Source organism: Acomys minous, assembly GCF_964271855.1.
Source record: "Acomys minous genome assembly, chromosome: 4".
NCBI lineage: Eukaryota > Metazoa > Chordata > Mammalia > Rodentia > Muridae > Acomys > Acomys minous.
Window position 1 is genome coordinate 131,428,516 of NC_140486.1, and position 15,548 is coordinate 131,444,063.

The 15,548-nt window shown below is 46.7% G+C and overlaps 1 protein-coding gene across 16 annotated transcripts in view; it reads left to right on the plus strand.

Moving 5' to 3' along the window:
* Positions 1 to 15,548, plus strand: part of DLGAP1 (DLG associated protein 1) — a gene marked incomplete at its 5' end in the record, with an annotated part of 765,236 nt that overhangs the window by 599,415 nt on the left and 150,273 nt on the right. For all 16 annotated transcript variants that reach the window (XM_084779899.1, XM_084779898.1, XM_084779889.1 and 13 more), the window contains 2 exons: positions 10,657 to 10,834; positions 15,121 to 15,361. In XM_084779899.1, coding sequence (XP_084636025.1) covers positions 10,657 to 10,834; positions 15,121 to 15,361 — 419 coding nt within the window. The remainder of the gene's footprint in view (positions 1 to 10,656; positions 10,835 to 15,120; positions 15,362 to 15,548) is intronic.

Genomic DNA, 15,548 nt, shown 5'->3' on the forward strand with positions numbered 1-15,548 from the left:
CTCTCTCCCATGATTCTCTTGTCCTCCACGCCCAAGAATCTTGGCTCCGCCTACCTCACTTCCGCCCTTCCCTGATGTAGGCATCTAGTCAGACAATCAGGAATAATTTGGAGGCAAGGTTACACGGTATCATTTTGGGTACGCGATGGTCTGCTCCTAAAAGACAGCCAGCGGACCTTAGGGAGCAAAATAATTCACAATCAAATACAAGGCACCAGAGCATGCTGTAACACGGGCTTACTCTGCGCAACCTGCGCTGCTCTGTGTATACCATACTCTACCGAACAGCCTTTGCCCCGCAGTTTCCTTGTCTGGAATCTCTTGTGTCTCGTGCATTCTACCCGGTAGAAATCTGATCGCTCGGGTTCTAACCCGAAGGGACCTTCTCTCTAAAGCTGCCCCCTTCACTCCGGCTGAGTCTGATCTTTTCCTATCCCCGCTGAGGCTTCCTTGAATTGGAAAAGGCTTAACAAAGACTCTTGAAGTTGGTCCTGCATGTTTCTTTCAGTCTGAAAACTGAAGTCCTAGCAGGTGGTGTTCAACTCTTCTCTGTTGTAGCCAACACAAGCCATGTGTACAGCTGACATGTTTTAATTGCTTCATGTTCTATGCGGTACTGTCTCAAGTCTGAGGAGAACATTTGAATTCTAAGAATCACAAGAGCCTAAATGTGGTGGATATAAGCGCAGAGCAATTAGCATTTGCTATTGATGATTTCTATACATGAGGTGGCTCAAGTGTGCATCCGCAGTTTGGGTGAGTCTCACTTTATGACTGAACCCAATTACTGCAGTGCCTAGCACGTGGAGCCTTTGGCTCCCTGTCAGTGCCCACAGCTGAGCAGTCAGATAATTCCAACTATATCAGTCTTTCTCCTACAGAGAAAAGTTAATAGAGCAAATGAAATGCCAGCACATTAAGTGACTCTCCAACGCACTCCCTTAACTTTCTTTGAGCAGAGGGAGCCCTGGGGCCTTGGAGAAATAGGAATGTCTATGGCACTTCACAGTTGGGATGTGTTGCAAGTAATGCTGACATTCATCTACCACATCAAACACTTGCACAGGAAACGCGGCAAAGAATGTAGCTCGGACCTATAGGCGTCGCCTCTTCAATGCAGTTCTTATTCCTTAGAAGTTGCCTTTGTATATAAGCTGTTGCTCATTTGGAGGGGCTGAGCACTGGAAAACGGATCCTGTTCTGGATGTTTTATTTCTGTGAAGCAGAAGGAAAATTAATGTTAAAGAAATGATATGACATCACAAAGAGAGTAAACTTTGAAAAGCCTCCCTGTGCCTGGCAACCCTCCCTTCTCCTGCAAGGCGCTGCTGGCGATGCTCTCACTGCCACTCCTCTAAATGATATCTCAATGATGTTTACATAGTGGGTATGCCTATTAAATTCATTAAATAAGCTAAGAAGCAGTGAACCACAGACTTTGAAGGGCGAATTATATCAAAAGACATTTTTAAAAATCCTTACTGAGCACTATTCACATAGCCAAGTCAATGTTAGCCCTGATACCCACCAACAGATGGATGGGTAAAGCAAACGTGGCAGATGTCCATGATGAAGTGTCAGTCGTCATGAAGAACAAAATCAAGTGACTTACAGTAAGATGGATGGAAGTAGGGGTCGTCTTGATATGCAAAATAACCCAGGCTCACACAGACAGAGAAGCATTGCACGTTTCCTTCCACATACACAGTCTTTTTCAGGCATAAAGGAGGAGGAGGAAGAGTATGGACTAACAGCAGCTGGAGGGGACATGATGGACAGATAGTGCAGGACAGAGATGCTGGAGGGGACATGATGGACACATAGTGCAGGATAGAGATGCTGGAGGGGACATGATGGACACATAGTGCAGGATAGAGATGCTGGAGGGGACATGGTGGACACATAGTGCAGGACAGAGATGCTGGAGGGGACATGATGGACACATAGTGCAGGATAGAGATGCTGGAGGGGACATGATGGACACATAGTGCAGGACAGAGATGCTGGAGGGGACATGATGGACACATAGTGCAGGATAGAGATGCCGGAGGGGACATGATGGACACATAGTGCAGGGTAGAGATGCCGGAGGGGACATGATGGACAGATAGTGCAGGATAGAGATGCTGGAGGGGACATGATGGACACATAGTGCAGGATAGAGATGCCGGAGGGGACATGATGGACACATAGTGTAGGATAGAGATGCTGGAAGGGACATGATGGACACATAGTGCAGGACAGAGATGCTGGAGGGGACAAGATGGACACATAGTGCAGGATAGAGATGCTGGAGGGGACATGATGGACACATAGTGTAGGATAGAGATGCTGGAGGGGACAAGATGGACACATAGTGCAGGATAGAGATGCTGGAGGGGACATGATGGACACATAGTGCAGGGTAGAGATGCCAGAGGGGACATGATGGACACATAGTGTAGGATAGAGACGCTGGAGGGGACATGATGGACACATAGCGCAGGGTAGAGATGCCAGAGGGGACATGATGGACACATAGTGCAGGGTAGAGATGCCAGAGGGGACATGATGGACACATAGTGTAGGATAGAGATGCTGGAGGGGACATGATGGACACATAGTGCAGGACAGAGATGCTGGAGGGGACATGATGGACACATAGTGCAGGATAGAGATGCTGGAGGGGACATGATGGACACATAGTGCAGGACAGAGATGCTGGAGGGGACATGATGGACACATAGTGCAGGATAGAGATGCCGGAGGGGACATGATGGACACATAGTGCAGGGTAGAGATGCCGGAGGGGACATGATGGACAGATAGTGCAGGATAGAGATGCTGGAGGGGACATGATGGACACATAGTGCAGGATAGAGATGCCGGAGGGGACATGATGGACACATAGTGTAGGATAGAGATGCTGGAAGGGACATGATGGACACATAGTGCAGGACAGAGATGCTGGAGGGGACAAGATGGACACATAGTGCAGGATAGAGATGCTGGAGGGGACATGATGGACACATAGTGTAGGATAGAGATGCTGGAGGGGACACGATGGACACATAGTGCAGGACAGAGATGCTGGAGGGGACATGATGGACACATAGTGCAGGGTAGAGATGCCAGAGGGGACATGATGGACACATAGTGTAGGATAGAGACGCTGGAGGGGACATGATGGACACATAGCGCAGGGTAGAGATGCCAGAGGGGACATGATGGACACATAGTGCAGGGTAGAGATGCCAGAGGGGACATGATGGACACATAGTGTAGGATAGAGATGCTGGAGGGGACATGATGGACACATAGTGCAGGACAGAGATGCTGGAGGGGACATGATGGACACATAGTGCAGGACAGAGATGCTGGAGGGGACATGATGGACACATAGTGCAGGACAGAGATGCTGGAGGGGACATGATGGACACATAGTGCAGGATAGAGATGCTGGAGGGGACATGATGGACACATAGTGCAGGACAGAGATGCTGGAGGGGACATGATGGACACATAGTGCAGGACAGAGATGCTGGAGGGGACATGATGGACACATAGTGCAGGACAGAGATGCTGGAGGGGACATGATGGACACATAGTGCAGGATAGAGATGCTTGAGGGGACATGATGGACACATAGTGCAGGATAGAGATGCTGGAGGGGACATGATGGACACATAGTGCAGGGTAGAGATGCTGGAGGGGACATGATGGACACATAGTGCAGGGTAGAGATGCTGGAGGGGACATGATGGACACATAGTGCAGGATAGAGATGCTGGAGGGGACACGATGGACACATAGTGCAGGATAGAGATGCTGGAGGGGACACGGTGGACAGATAGTGCAGGATAGAGATGCTGGAGGGGACATGATGGACACATAGTGCAGGGTAGAGATGCTGGAGGGGACATGGTGGACAGATAGCGCCAGCGTACAGATTAATGAAGAGCCCTGTACATGTTTATGAAAATCCTATGATGAGTCTTCTCAGTGCAATTAACCTACACTAATGCACATTTATAACATCTTAATAAGTGAAGAAAAGTTCCAAAGGACAATTGCCCAGAGTAGTGGCAATTATGTGACTCTCGTTTGTTACACACCATCCATATCATGAGACCATCCAAGTACAGTCCCTGACATAACTGGATCCCTAACAACTGTTAGCTATTCCTATTAGTGACTTTAATATCAACTCTACTGGGTTTGGTCATGCCTATATTCCCAACACTAAAAAAGCTGGCGATCACAAGTTCAAGGCTAACATGGCCTACATAGTCAGACTGTTTAAAAAAAAACACTCCATGTAGCATGCCACCATGCAACACTGATTGTTCCATCTGAGAGTTTAAAAAAGCTGAAGAGTATAAGATCAGGTAAACATGAAAATAAAAATAGCTGTAAAGCTGGGAAGCTGAGGAAACAGGGGAAATTGGCATTTGCAGGAGACTTTATGCAGTTGTAGGAGAGCGAAGGAGGCTTCTAAAGACAGATCTAACTTGGAGAGTGTCAGATAAAGACAGGAGAAGAGAGACAGAGGCCTCGAGGGTGTTGGCTCGTGGCTGGGGGCCTGGTTAGGAGAATCACAAGGAAACGTGAACTGAGCAAGTCCAGGAAGAAGGAGCGGGGAGCAACGCCAGCTGCAAATGTATGTAGGAAGCTAAACTGAGGACGTGGGATGACCAACTGGATTCTGACTGTTAAGAGGTGACAGAGTTAACCCCTTGGGTTTCTGATTTGCTTAATTGTGTAGGTTTTAGTGCACTGGTTGAAGTGGAGACTAAAGGCGCACAAGCCGTTTCAAGGGGAGAGATAAAATATCATTTGTAGGTCACGATGAGTTCTGGTGATGGCGGAGCCTCAGGGAAAACCACACGGTAGCTAAGGGAAAGGGTAATGTCCAGGCCTGGGTGGGAGATAGGCATTGCAGATAGATGCAAGGAGGGTTAGCATAAAATCAAGAATACACTCGGGTTAAGTTGTCCAGTGAAATAATGTAGAATACAAATAGACGATTGTGATGGCATTGGCGATAGAATTCTAAAAAGAAGGTAAATAACTGTAATGTCACGGGGGGCAGGGGGAGGATAAGGGCAAGTTTGAGGGGGAACGCTAAGGGGCATCCAGGCAGGAGTCTGAAGACGTGGAAGGGAAAGGAACGAAGACGGATGTCTTAGTCACCGTTCAATGGCTGTGAAGAGACGCCACCACCAAGGCAACACTCGTAACAGAAAGCGTTTGGCTGAGAGCTGGCTTAGAGTTTCAGAGGTTTAATCCATATCATCATGGTGGGGCTGTGGCGGCCGGCAGGCGGGTGCTGGAAGAGGAGCCAGGGGCAGAGAAAGAGACTCTGAGTCAGCTGGGTGGGCTTTTTAAGCCTCAAAGCCCGCCCCCAGTGACACACTTCCTCCAACTAGGCCACACCCACTCATCCTTCTAGATCCATTCCCTGGTGACTAAGCACTCAACTACATGAGCCTATGGGGGACATTCTTATTCAAACCACCACAGTGGAGAAGTCAGAAAGCAAAGGTTCTATTTCAATTACTTTCCGACAAGTTGTGCCTGGTGGCCCCTGCCTATAGTACCAGCGTGAAGGAAGCTGAGGCAGGAAGCTCTCAAGCTCACAGCCAGCCTCAAATTTAAATTTTTTATACTAACTAAGTAAATTATCTTCATCACTGTGTAGAATCTTACAGGAGTGGCTTCTTTGTATGTGTAGTGGGATATTAGCAATACCTCGGTGTTTAATACATAGTAACAAATGTCAGGTGGAATCATTCAAGAGGCGCCAGTCCAAGTAACAGCTCAATCAAGAGATAGACCATCAAGGCACACTACACACAGGATGAGAAAGAGAAAGTCCTTCCTCAGTGTCCCAGTGTCACTGAAGCAGACTAACTCACGAAAGAGTCTCAAACGCCGGGAATCCAGAGCCGTCACTCACCAGTCCCCATTTCCCACTCTCAAGCCCAGGAGCCAATGCCTCCCCATACATGTTTGTTCCCCATGTAAGCCATAAATGTTTGTGACCACAGTTTGATAGTGGTATCATGGCCAAGATCAAATATCTTCATCTTCAGAGTAGAACAAAGCCAGATGTTTCCTCTGCGTCATGTGAAATCACTTATGTACAAGACTTTATAGGAGTCAGAGTCAAGACAGAAAGAGTCAAGGCTGGGAAAGCACAAAAGCATAAGGTGACCTGTCCCCTCCCAGGACTAGCCCATCAGACGCAGTCTTCTGAGACCGCTTCTCTGCAAGAGGAGGAGGACGAGGAGGAGGACGAGGAGGAGGGAGAGGAGGAGGGAGAGGAGGAGGGAGAGGAGGAGCACAACAACAACAAAACAACAGCCAGTCATCTGAAGTTACTTTCCGTTTTATATTACAAAGTTGATCATTTTCCTCTCTCGAGACATTGATTTGAAACTTCATGGTCTGAGTTCCCTAGAATCTTCTTTGCAACCACAACCTCACGATCAACCCCAGATCTTCCTTAAGGGTTGTATCCTAAGTGGCTGTGAGAGTGAGTGGGGTCCTCCGGCCCAGCCAGGACAAAAATCCCACTTCGGTTGACTCAGAAGGACAGAGTTGGAAAAGATGGATCTCATTTCAAGAGGCCGACACTGAGAAGTAACTAAGTGATGAGGTGAGTGTGCACACCTCACTTCAGAGAGGACCCGTGGTCGCAGGGCAGGCGTGGGAGGCAATGAGCTCATCGTGTTGGCATTTTTTAAACTGGGCTCCTCTGCACCAGGAAGTGCGGGTCCAGGCAGCCTCTGCCCTCTAGATAAGAGACAGTTTGTTTCCTCGCGTGTAGTGGGCTGCTACGGTCTGCATTGTTTTGTCAGAAGTGACTCACCGAAACAGAGCTATTCCGTTCCTTCTCGGCGAGTTGTTTTTCCACTTTGAGATTTTGGAATGATGCCTTATTTTGTAGCAAGTGGCCAGGATGACTGATTGTCACAGCAGTGCCTCATCCCCCCATCCTAGCCAGCAGACACTCACATGTCCAGACACTGGACTTTTACTTCTTCTTTTGAATAATAATATTCTGTTTATGATGGTGCCACCCCCCCCCCCACTTTGCCGCCCTGGTGACCATATGCAGTGAGGTCACCATTTATGTTGGGAAGTGTCATTGCTCTGGGTCATTTTGCAAAACAGCAGAACAGAAGCACGTTTTCCTCAACCTGTTCTCGGGGTCTAAGCAGAAATTAACTTTGGCTTTTAACTGCTTCAAACAGCAGTTTGCAGAAGCCCCTGGGGAGGATGGTTTGGAGTTTGCTAGTTCTGCAGCATGCCTGGCATGGCATGTGTAACCTAGTGTGCATCACCAGAGTGGCATGGGGCACACAGAAAACACCCACCTGCCCTGTGGCAGAGCTGTCCTTGTGCTTGAGGACAGCCCAGGGTGGGGGTGGGGGGGACAATACAGGACGGGGCGTGGGGGGAGAGCGCAACAACACAGGACAGGTTTCTGGAAAAGTTTGTTTTCTTTCTTGTGGTAACAAAATAGTTTCCTTCAGACATTTCTTCCTACATCTGTTTTCGTTTCTTTGTATGTACAAGCCGGGGCGGTGGGGGGGGGGGGGGGCGGGGAAGCTGCTAATCAAATCCTGTGGTGTCGATATTATCCAGAGTAGTTTCTTCAGCTGTTGTTAAATACCGTCATGTAAGCCTTAGGAATAGGCGTGATCCTGCACATGACCGTTAAATGACATATGGAGTGTTCTCATCTGCCGCGGGCATTCAGGGATCTGCTGTGTAAACGTGTCTTTCCCCTTTCCCCTCCCCTCCGCCCCCAGCATCTTCCTGGTTTTCAGTGAGACTGCACTCCTTGTCACGTGCCAGGTGGCATGTGAATCTATTTTCCTATGAACCTTCATACTTATTTTCACGCAGTGAGTTCTGGATAGCCTTTGCCCAGCATCGACTGAATCTGATTTTTATTCTTCCTTACATCTACTTAAGATGCTTTCCGATATTCTTATTTTTAATCTGTGTGGGCTGCGGAGATGTGCTTTCCCCAAAATGGATGTTCAGCTGCTTTAATGTGACTAGCAAGTCATTTGCCCCCGTTGGCTTGAATGCTCACATATGTGAGACCGTCCAGTGGAATATGAGTAGCTGAGCAGCAGCTATATTCCTGAAGAAAAAAAGGGCTCCCCGTGTGCCAGGAGTCGTAAACTGCCCATATCAACACAGACAGGCCTAGTGCTTCGTGAGCCCCTCCCCTCCCCCACCTGCACCAGCCTGTTCATGGACCTGATTATTTTTTCAGGTTTAATGCAGGTAATCACAGCAAGTATCCTCAGTTCATGAGAGCAACTTTCCATGTCGTATCCAGAACCCAGCACTTCATAGCATCCCCTCCCATCTTCTGGCCCTTACGTTCTTCCTGCCCCCTCTTCTGTGATGTTCATTGAAACTTGGGGTTGAGGGTATGGTACAAATGTCCCATTTAGCGCTGAGCATTCGGCCGTCACCTATTCTCAGTGCTTTGACCAGTTTAAGAGTCTGCACTGAGAGCTATCCACTACACAGTGTCCACCCCAGCCAAGGTTGAGATTAGCACCACTCTCTGGTTATAAACAAAACTACTTAGAAGGTCGTTTGACAACAGGTCCACTTAGTGAGACAGCAGGTCTCTCTGCCAGTAGGGTCTATGCACTCCCCACCCTACCCCCACATCCCCACACCCACAAGCCATGGACTATTGGCCAAACATGATTTCCTCCGTGTTGGCCTCAAAGCCAATCAGAAAGTAGTTGGTTGTCCCCATAGCAGTCATACCCTATTTTACCAGTAGGCGTATCTTGTCTGGCAGGTCAACATTGTAGCATACAAGGTCCACTGCTGGGTAAGTCCGTCAATAAACTTTCTCCCAGCGTAGACTTCACAGTACCTTTTGGCCCTGTGAACCATCCTCAGCTCTCTATGGGGGCCTCTAGGGATCAAACTCAGACACCCATGATTGGTTGATAGACACTTGACCAACTAAGCCATGTCCCCATCACTAGCTTGAATTTTTCAATAAGAATGTCGTGCTTTATAAGCTAATTAGTGTGCATTTTAGGAGAAATCTATAGGGTGAAAAGTTGTCCTTATAGATCAGACCCAGAAACGTGTGCATTTTCAGAAATGTGTGCATTTTCAGTGACCAGGCTTTTAGTTTCTTTTCACCAAGTTCAACCTCAATCATATGAGAAAATTAAAGGTTAGATAGATAACTGATTTACTGAGTGAAAGAGAGACTGGTTAATGTATACCCAGGTATAACTACAGACCTACTTGCTGTTACTAATGTGAAAAGACAAAAAAAAATGGTAGTAATACATACAAAGTAAAATCTTCGATATTGCCAAGCACAGAATTCTGTATAGATTCATCAGTCATTGCCGTCTTCTTCCTCAGGGTGTCTGAGCGCTAATGAGGGAGAATCCTTCACGGTGAAGGAGACTCCTAATTGTTCTCTAATGTCATCAAACTTAATGATTTCCTGAAACAAGATTTCCTTCTAAGCTGGGTGTAATGACACATATCTGTAGTCCTAGCATTTGGGGAGTAAAGAGTAGAGACTTGTGAGCTGAAGGCCAGCCTCAGATTCCCGCCAATCTAAGAGCCGGCCTGGGCCTCACAATACCCTTTTTTAAGGTGGGGGAGGCGGGGAGACTTCCTTTTGTGAAAAAGGGGGAAATCTCACACCCTGTTGGTGAGAATTTTAAATCATATGATATGGTATGAAAACAATATGGTAGGCCCTCAACAAAGTAGAGATGAAACTGCCAGATGACCCAACAGTTTCACCACTGGTTATGTATATACAAAGGAAATAAAATTTTGGTATGTTGAAGAGACATCAACATTCAAAATAGGCAGCATCTAGAATCAACCTAGATGTCAATTCATAACTTGAAGAATGGATAAAGAAAACACAGTGTATATAAACAGTGTGCTATTAGTCAGCTGTTATAAAGGAACTAAAGAATTATCATTTGTGGCCGTGTCGATGGAACTGTGAGTGTGTTGTGTTAAGTAAAGTAAGTCAGGGACCAAAGGACAAATCCTGATTCCTCTCACTTGAGTGTGAATGCCTAGAAAGTCAACTTCATAGAAGTCGTGAACAGAGCGCCAGGAGCTTGGGGAAGTGGGTAAGGAATAAAGACAGGATGGCTGCGTCGTTCATAGGTGTGGCTAAATAGGAAAATAACTTCAAATGCCCTGTGGGAAAGTCGGCTGCTTATGACTGACAACAATAAAATGTACATTTGAAATAGTGAGGCGAGAGGACCTTGGATGTTCCCAGCACAGAGATGTGATAAATATTTGAGATTATGGTCATATAATTATTTTCATCCAATTGTTATAAATTAAATACATGCACTAAAATATCACACCATGACCCCTGTGTATTATACAAAATCACTATGTGTTAATTAAAGCAAATTTAATTGAAAAGAACACAAGCATAGAAACTAAAGAAGAGGTCTTTCTCCTGAGCCACCATGTGAAACATTAGCAGTCATGGAAATCGGTACTGTTTGTCCTAGCACTTAGGGTGCTGCACACAGGACAGCCATGGCTTATCACTGCCCAACGTTGAGTACCACTCTTCCAGGACCTCCAGTGAACGCTCACCCAGGCACCTCTGTTCTCTTCCAGGATCTCCAATGAGCACTCACCCAAACTCCAGATCCGGAGTCACAGTTACCTGAGGGCCGTGAGTGAAGTCTCCATCAACAGAAGCCTGGACAGTCTCGACCCTGCGGGCTTGCTCACATCACCAAAGTTCCGCTCCAGAAACGAGAGCTACATGCGCGCAATGAGCACCATAAGCCAGGTGAGAGCCTTCAGAGCCTGGGGTTTGGGGGGCGCAGAAGGGGCCCATGTGCCATTGTCAGTGAGAACTGAGAGGGCAGGGAGTGGAGGCAGCAACGCCCACATCGGCCGCTCAGGGAGTCCACAGGAAGCGCAGCCAGATGCTGCAGGGTAGACCACCCAGGTGCTGCAGGGTAGACCACCCAGGTGCTGCAGGGCAGACCACGTGTTATTCCCCAGCAAGCTCCTGGCCTTGATGGTCTAGGAGAAGAGGGGCCCTTTGCCGGTGGGTCGGGCACAAAGAGGGAATCCTTGGAAACACGTAGGTACCGGCTAGTTGAGGAGGTTTCGCCTGCAGTGTTGCTTGAGGGGTTTGTGCAAACTGTAATCATTAACATTCTACAGTTTAGAGCAGGCCATTGCGGCAAGGCTTGTACACAGATTGCACCTGTGTGAAGCTGTGTAGGGTAACGCAAGCGTTTAATCCCACAGTCGGCAGAGGAAAGCAGAACGCTGCGGGTTCTAGGCCAGCCTGGTACCTCATAACACGTTTCAGCCCAGTTAGGGCTAGATGGTAGACCGCTGTCTCAAAATGAATAAGTAAATAAAATGTGAAAAAAATGTACATGTTTAGGACTTTATGACCTTAACGTGTTTAGAGCATGTCATGTCCCCTAGCGGGACACCATGCTGCTCAGCTGGCTGCTCCGGGTCTCTGTGCTGTGGATATGACCTTCCTTGGGACATCACGTCCCAGTTACAGCTTAGTAAGATACCAGGCATGAAAAGACTAATGCTGTCCCCAGGTCAAGGGCTGCAATTCCAAAGGGGCAGTCATTTGGCCTTAAGTAAAGGACAGAAAGAGTGACTATGCCTAATGGAGCCCCTAATGACACATCACTTTTCCAGCACCAAATAACACGTTATCTTGAAGAACAATTTCAAACTTCCTGTTATGGTTCCAACGTTGTCATTGTCCAGAGAACAGTTTCTTCATCAAAGTCACTGAACCATAAATACTGACTTTTGAAAACGGAGTTTCTTTTATGAGAGCTATTCTCCTACATAGTATTATGTTTATATACGTGTGTGTGTGTGTGTGTGTGTGTGTGTGTGTGTGTGTGTAGGAGAATTGTGTTGAATTTAAGCACATTGTACTGTGTTCCTATTTAAAATCTGACATTATTCACCAAAGGCTCTGAAGAAGGAGTCAAGTAGCACTTTATGAGCCAAGGAGTTGGGGCTTCTTAAGGTTTTGAACATATGAGCCTTTCGTGCTTACAGTTTCTTCATGCAGCTCCAGGTACATGAGTATATAAAAATAAGTGCACAAAGTCACTGATGATAAAGCATAAAGTTGTTTTAAAGAAATTCTTTGATATCCATATAACTGTAACATTTACTAAAGATGCGAGCAAATTGCCATGCTGAAGGTGCTATAAAGAACTAAGTCTTGGCAGAACACTGATGGCCAGACTCAGAGTCTACAGGTGTTTTCCAGAGTGTGCCACCATCGGGGCTGACAGTGCCACTTCAGGTAGATATGATGGCACAACAGCAGAAGTGGGTCTAGGGTCATCTAAGAAAGTATCCTAATTGCAAGCCAAAACCCCTTAGCAATTCATGACACTCAAACAGCAATATTTAAAACAGAGCTTCCTAACACAATAAATCTAAAGACATACTAAGCAGACACGTACATGCCTAGGAAGACTCCCACAGGCTATCTCCTGACAGTGCTCATACTCTGGCACACGCACCCACACGTATAACACATACATACATGTGTGCACATAGACCGTACAATCATAAGAGTAACTTAACCTTTTAACTAGATGCCGTGTTGGAGGCCGGGGACACCTCGAATAGTGACAGTGTTTGCCTAGCATGCAGGAGGCCCCAAGATCTGATCCTTTCAAAAACCTGTGTGTGCCAAATTGTTTTCAGTGAATAAACTGTAGGGCCCAGAGATTCACACTTGAGTGAACAAAATGTTAAAAATTGGATAAACTAAAACATAGAGATGGTTTGTTGATAAGCTGGGCATATGGAGGGCTAAAGTGTGGCTCAGAAATGCCCTTCCTTGAGTTCTTAATATTTCCAAGGATATTTGGTTGTTATTATTATTTGTTAACTTAGGCATTTCTTTCCTTTTTTTTCCCTATGTATGTGTAGAAAAAAAAAAAGAACAGTCCTATTAAGAATGTATCTTTAGCCTAGATGATTCAGCGAAACAAAATCAATGCACAGAATTTTTATGTTTGCTGTACAATTTAAGTTTTATCAAAACTAGGGAAGAAGGTACATAAACCCTCTGAAAAGATAGGCACCCGAGGTTAGTGTCTGCAACCTTGACAAGGAGAGATATTCCACTGTTTCTCTGTGATATTTGTTACCACGGTAATCGAAGGAGGGGAAGCGAGTTATAGTTATGTGCACATACATGGATAAATTGCTTTGAAATTATTTCAGACTTGAATGAGTCACATATAAAGTACACAAACCTCTGCAGATCCTTAACTCAAATTCTGATTCAATGACTCAGCCAGAGAGGGGCTCAGCAGGTGAAGGTGCTTGCCACCAAGGCTGGTGACCTAAGTTTGATACCCGGATCCACAAGATGGAAGGAGATAAGCCACTGTGGCAAGCTGTCCTCTGACCTCCACATGCCCAGGCATCACAGGTGTAGATACACGCATGTGCAGCATAAGTAAATATATATAAATGGATAGGTAGATAGATAGATAATTTTTTTAAATCCCTCCAGAATCAGAAAGCTGGAGAAGTTAGGAGTCCCTGACATTCAGTTGTAAGGGCCAGAGTTTAAATCCCGACACGCGTGTCATGAGCCGTGCAATCTGCACATGTCTGTAACCCCAGATCTGAACTGAGAAAATATAGAAGGAGAGTTGGGTCTTGCTAGTGTTAGCTAGAAAATACTAGTACTAGGGTTAGGGAAAGACCGTGCCTCAAAAGAATAGGCAGAGAACTCAGCACATAGCCTTGAATTCACCTGCCTTTACCTAAGGTGCTCGCCATCATATTAGGCTAAAATCTGTTGTTGTTGTTGTCGTTGTTGTTGAATTATCTGATTTTTTAAGGGTCTTGCTTCAAATATCTTCATGAATGCATTTGTAAAGAGTTTATGTATGAGGGCAGGCCTGGTGGTGCACATCTTTAGTCCCAGCATTCCAGAGACAGAGGCAGGAGGATCTCTGTGAGTTCAAGGCCAGCCTAGTCTACATAGAAAGTTCCTGGACATCCAGGGAAACATAAGGAGCCCTTTATCTTAATCAGCTAACTACTTAATATTAATTAGATGAGTTTATGCATTTTTTAAATAAAAAGTGAAACCTGTAATAATTTGAAGTCTGGGTAGTGCTTTTTAAGATTTTGACATGTCTGGGCTTGCCCTGTTTTAGTACAGAATACATCTTACAAAACAAAATTAAGTTAAAAAAAAAAAACATGTTTCATGTTCTGCCCTAAGTGAGCTTCAGTCAACCTTGAAATTAGCTGATGAACTAGTGACTTCAACAGGCATAAGGGAAATAGTTTACCAAAGTAGTAGTTGCTAAAAAGTTTCACTGAAACACATGAAGGCTGGCCACAAACCCATACATTCGCTCCTAAAACCCCAGTTATTAGTGAGGAAGGGCCGGAGAACGGAACCCAGTGATGAAATGCTTGCCCAGCAAGAGGCCCTGGGTTCCACATCCGCTGCAACACACAATAAAAAATTAGCTGGAAACTGTAAATAGAATTCTCAAGAACACATTGGGCAAATGCTTCCTTCCCAGCCTTCATTTCTTCACTGTTCGAGAAGCAAAGATCGCCGCTGAGAGGAGAGGTAGAGGGCGGGTGCACCCAAGTACGCAGGTGTGTGTTTCAGAGCAAGCGGCTCCTCACTTTGGTTTTTGAAGCAAGGTCTCTCGCTGAAACTGGGGCTCCCAGGTTGGCTAGCCTGGCTGGCCAGTGAGCTATCAGGATTTGCCTCCCGCATGCTCCTGTTAAGGCACATGTAGCCATGCCCTGCTTTTCACGTAGGTACTGGGAATTCAAACTCAGGTCCTCTCGTTTGCAAAGCAAGAGTTTTCGCATGCTGAGATATCTTCCCTGCCCCAAGGCTTTTGCCCTTAAAAATGTCATCTTTTTGTACTAGCTAGATGCCTATTCATTTAAACTCTGTGACATAAAATGAACTAGTACACGTTGGAATGATAAATACAGCCAATGCTGCTTTTGCGGGGAATGAAGTTTCCAGGGAAGGAGGTGGAGTTTACCATCCTGTGTCTCCGCCCCGCGCAGGTGAGCGAGATGGAGGTGAATGGGCAGTTCGAATCCGTGTGCGAGTCGGTGTTCAGCGAGCTGGAGTCGCAGGCGGTGGAGGCGCTGGACCTGCCCATGCCGGGCTGCTTCCGCATGCGGAGCCACAGCTACGTGCGGGCCATCGAGAAGGGATGCTCGCAGGACGACGAGTGCGTGTCGCTGAGGTCGTCCTCGCCTCCGCGCACAACCACCACGGTGCGGACCATCCAGAGCAGCACCGGTGAGTGGGCAGCCGCGCGCGGGAATGGGGCGGCTTTGGTGCAGTGGAGCGGTTAGCAGTAACAAATGCCACCTGTGCCCCACACAGAAGGACTGTCTGGCTGTACCCACGCCTCCTGCCATGCTCACGGGCCCTTCCCTCCATCGCCATGGGTCAAAAGAGAGACAACCCAGTCTTCCTGTTGACC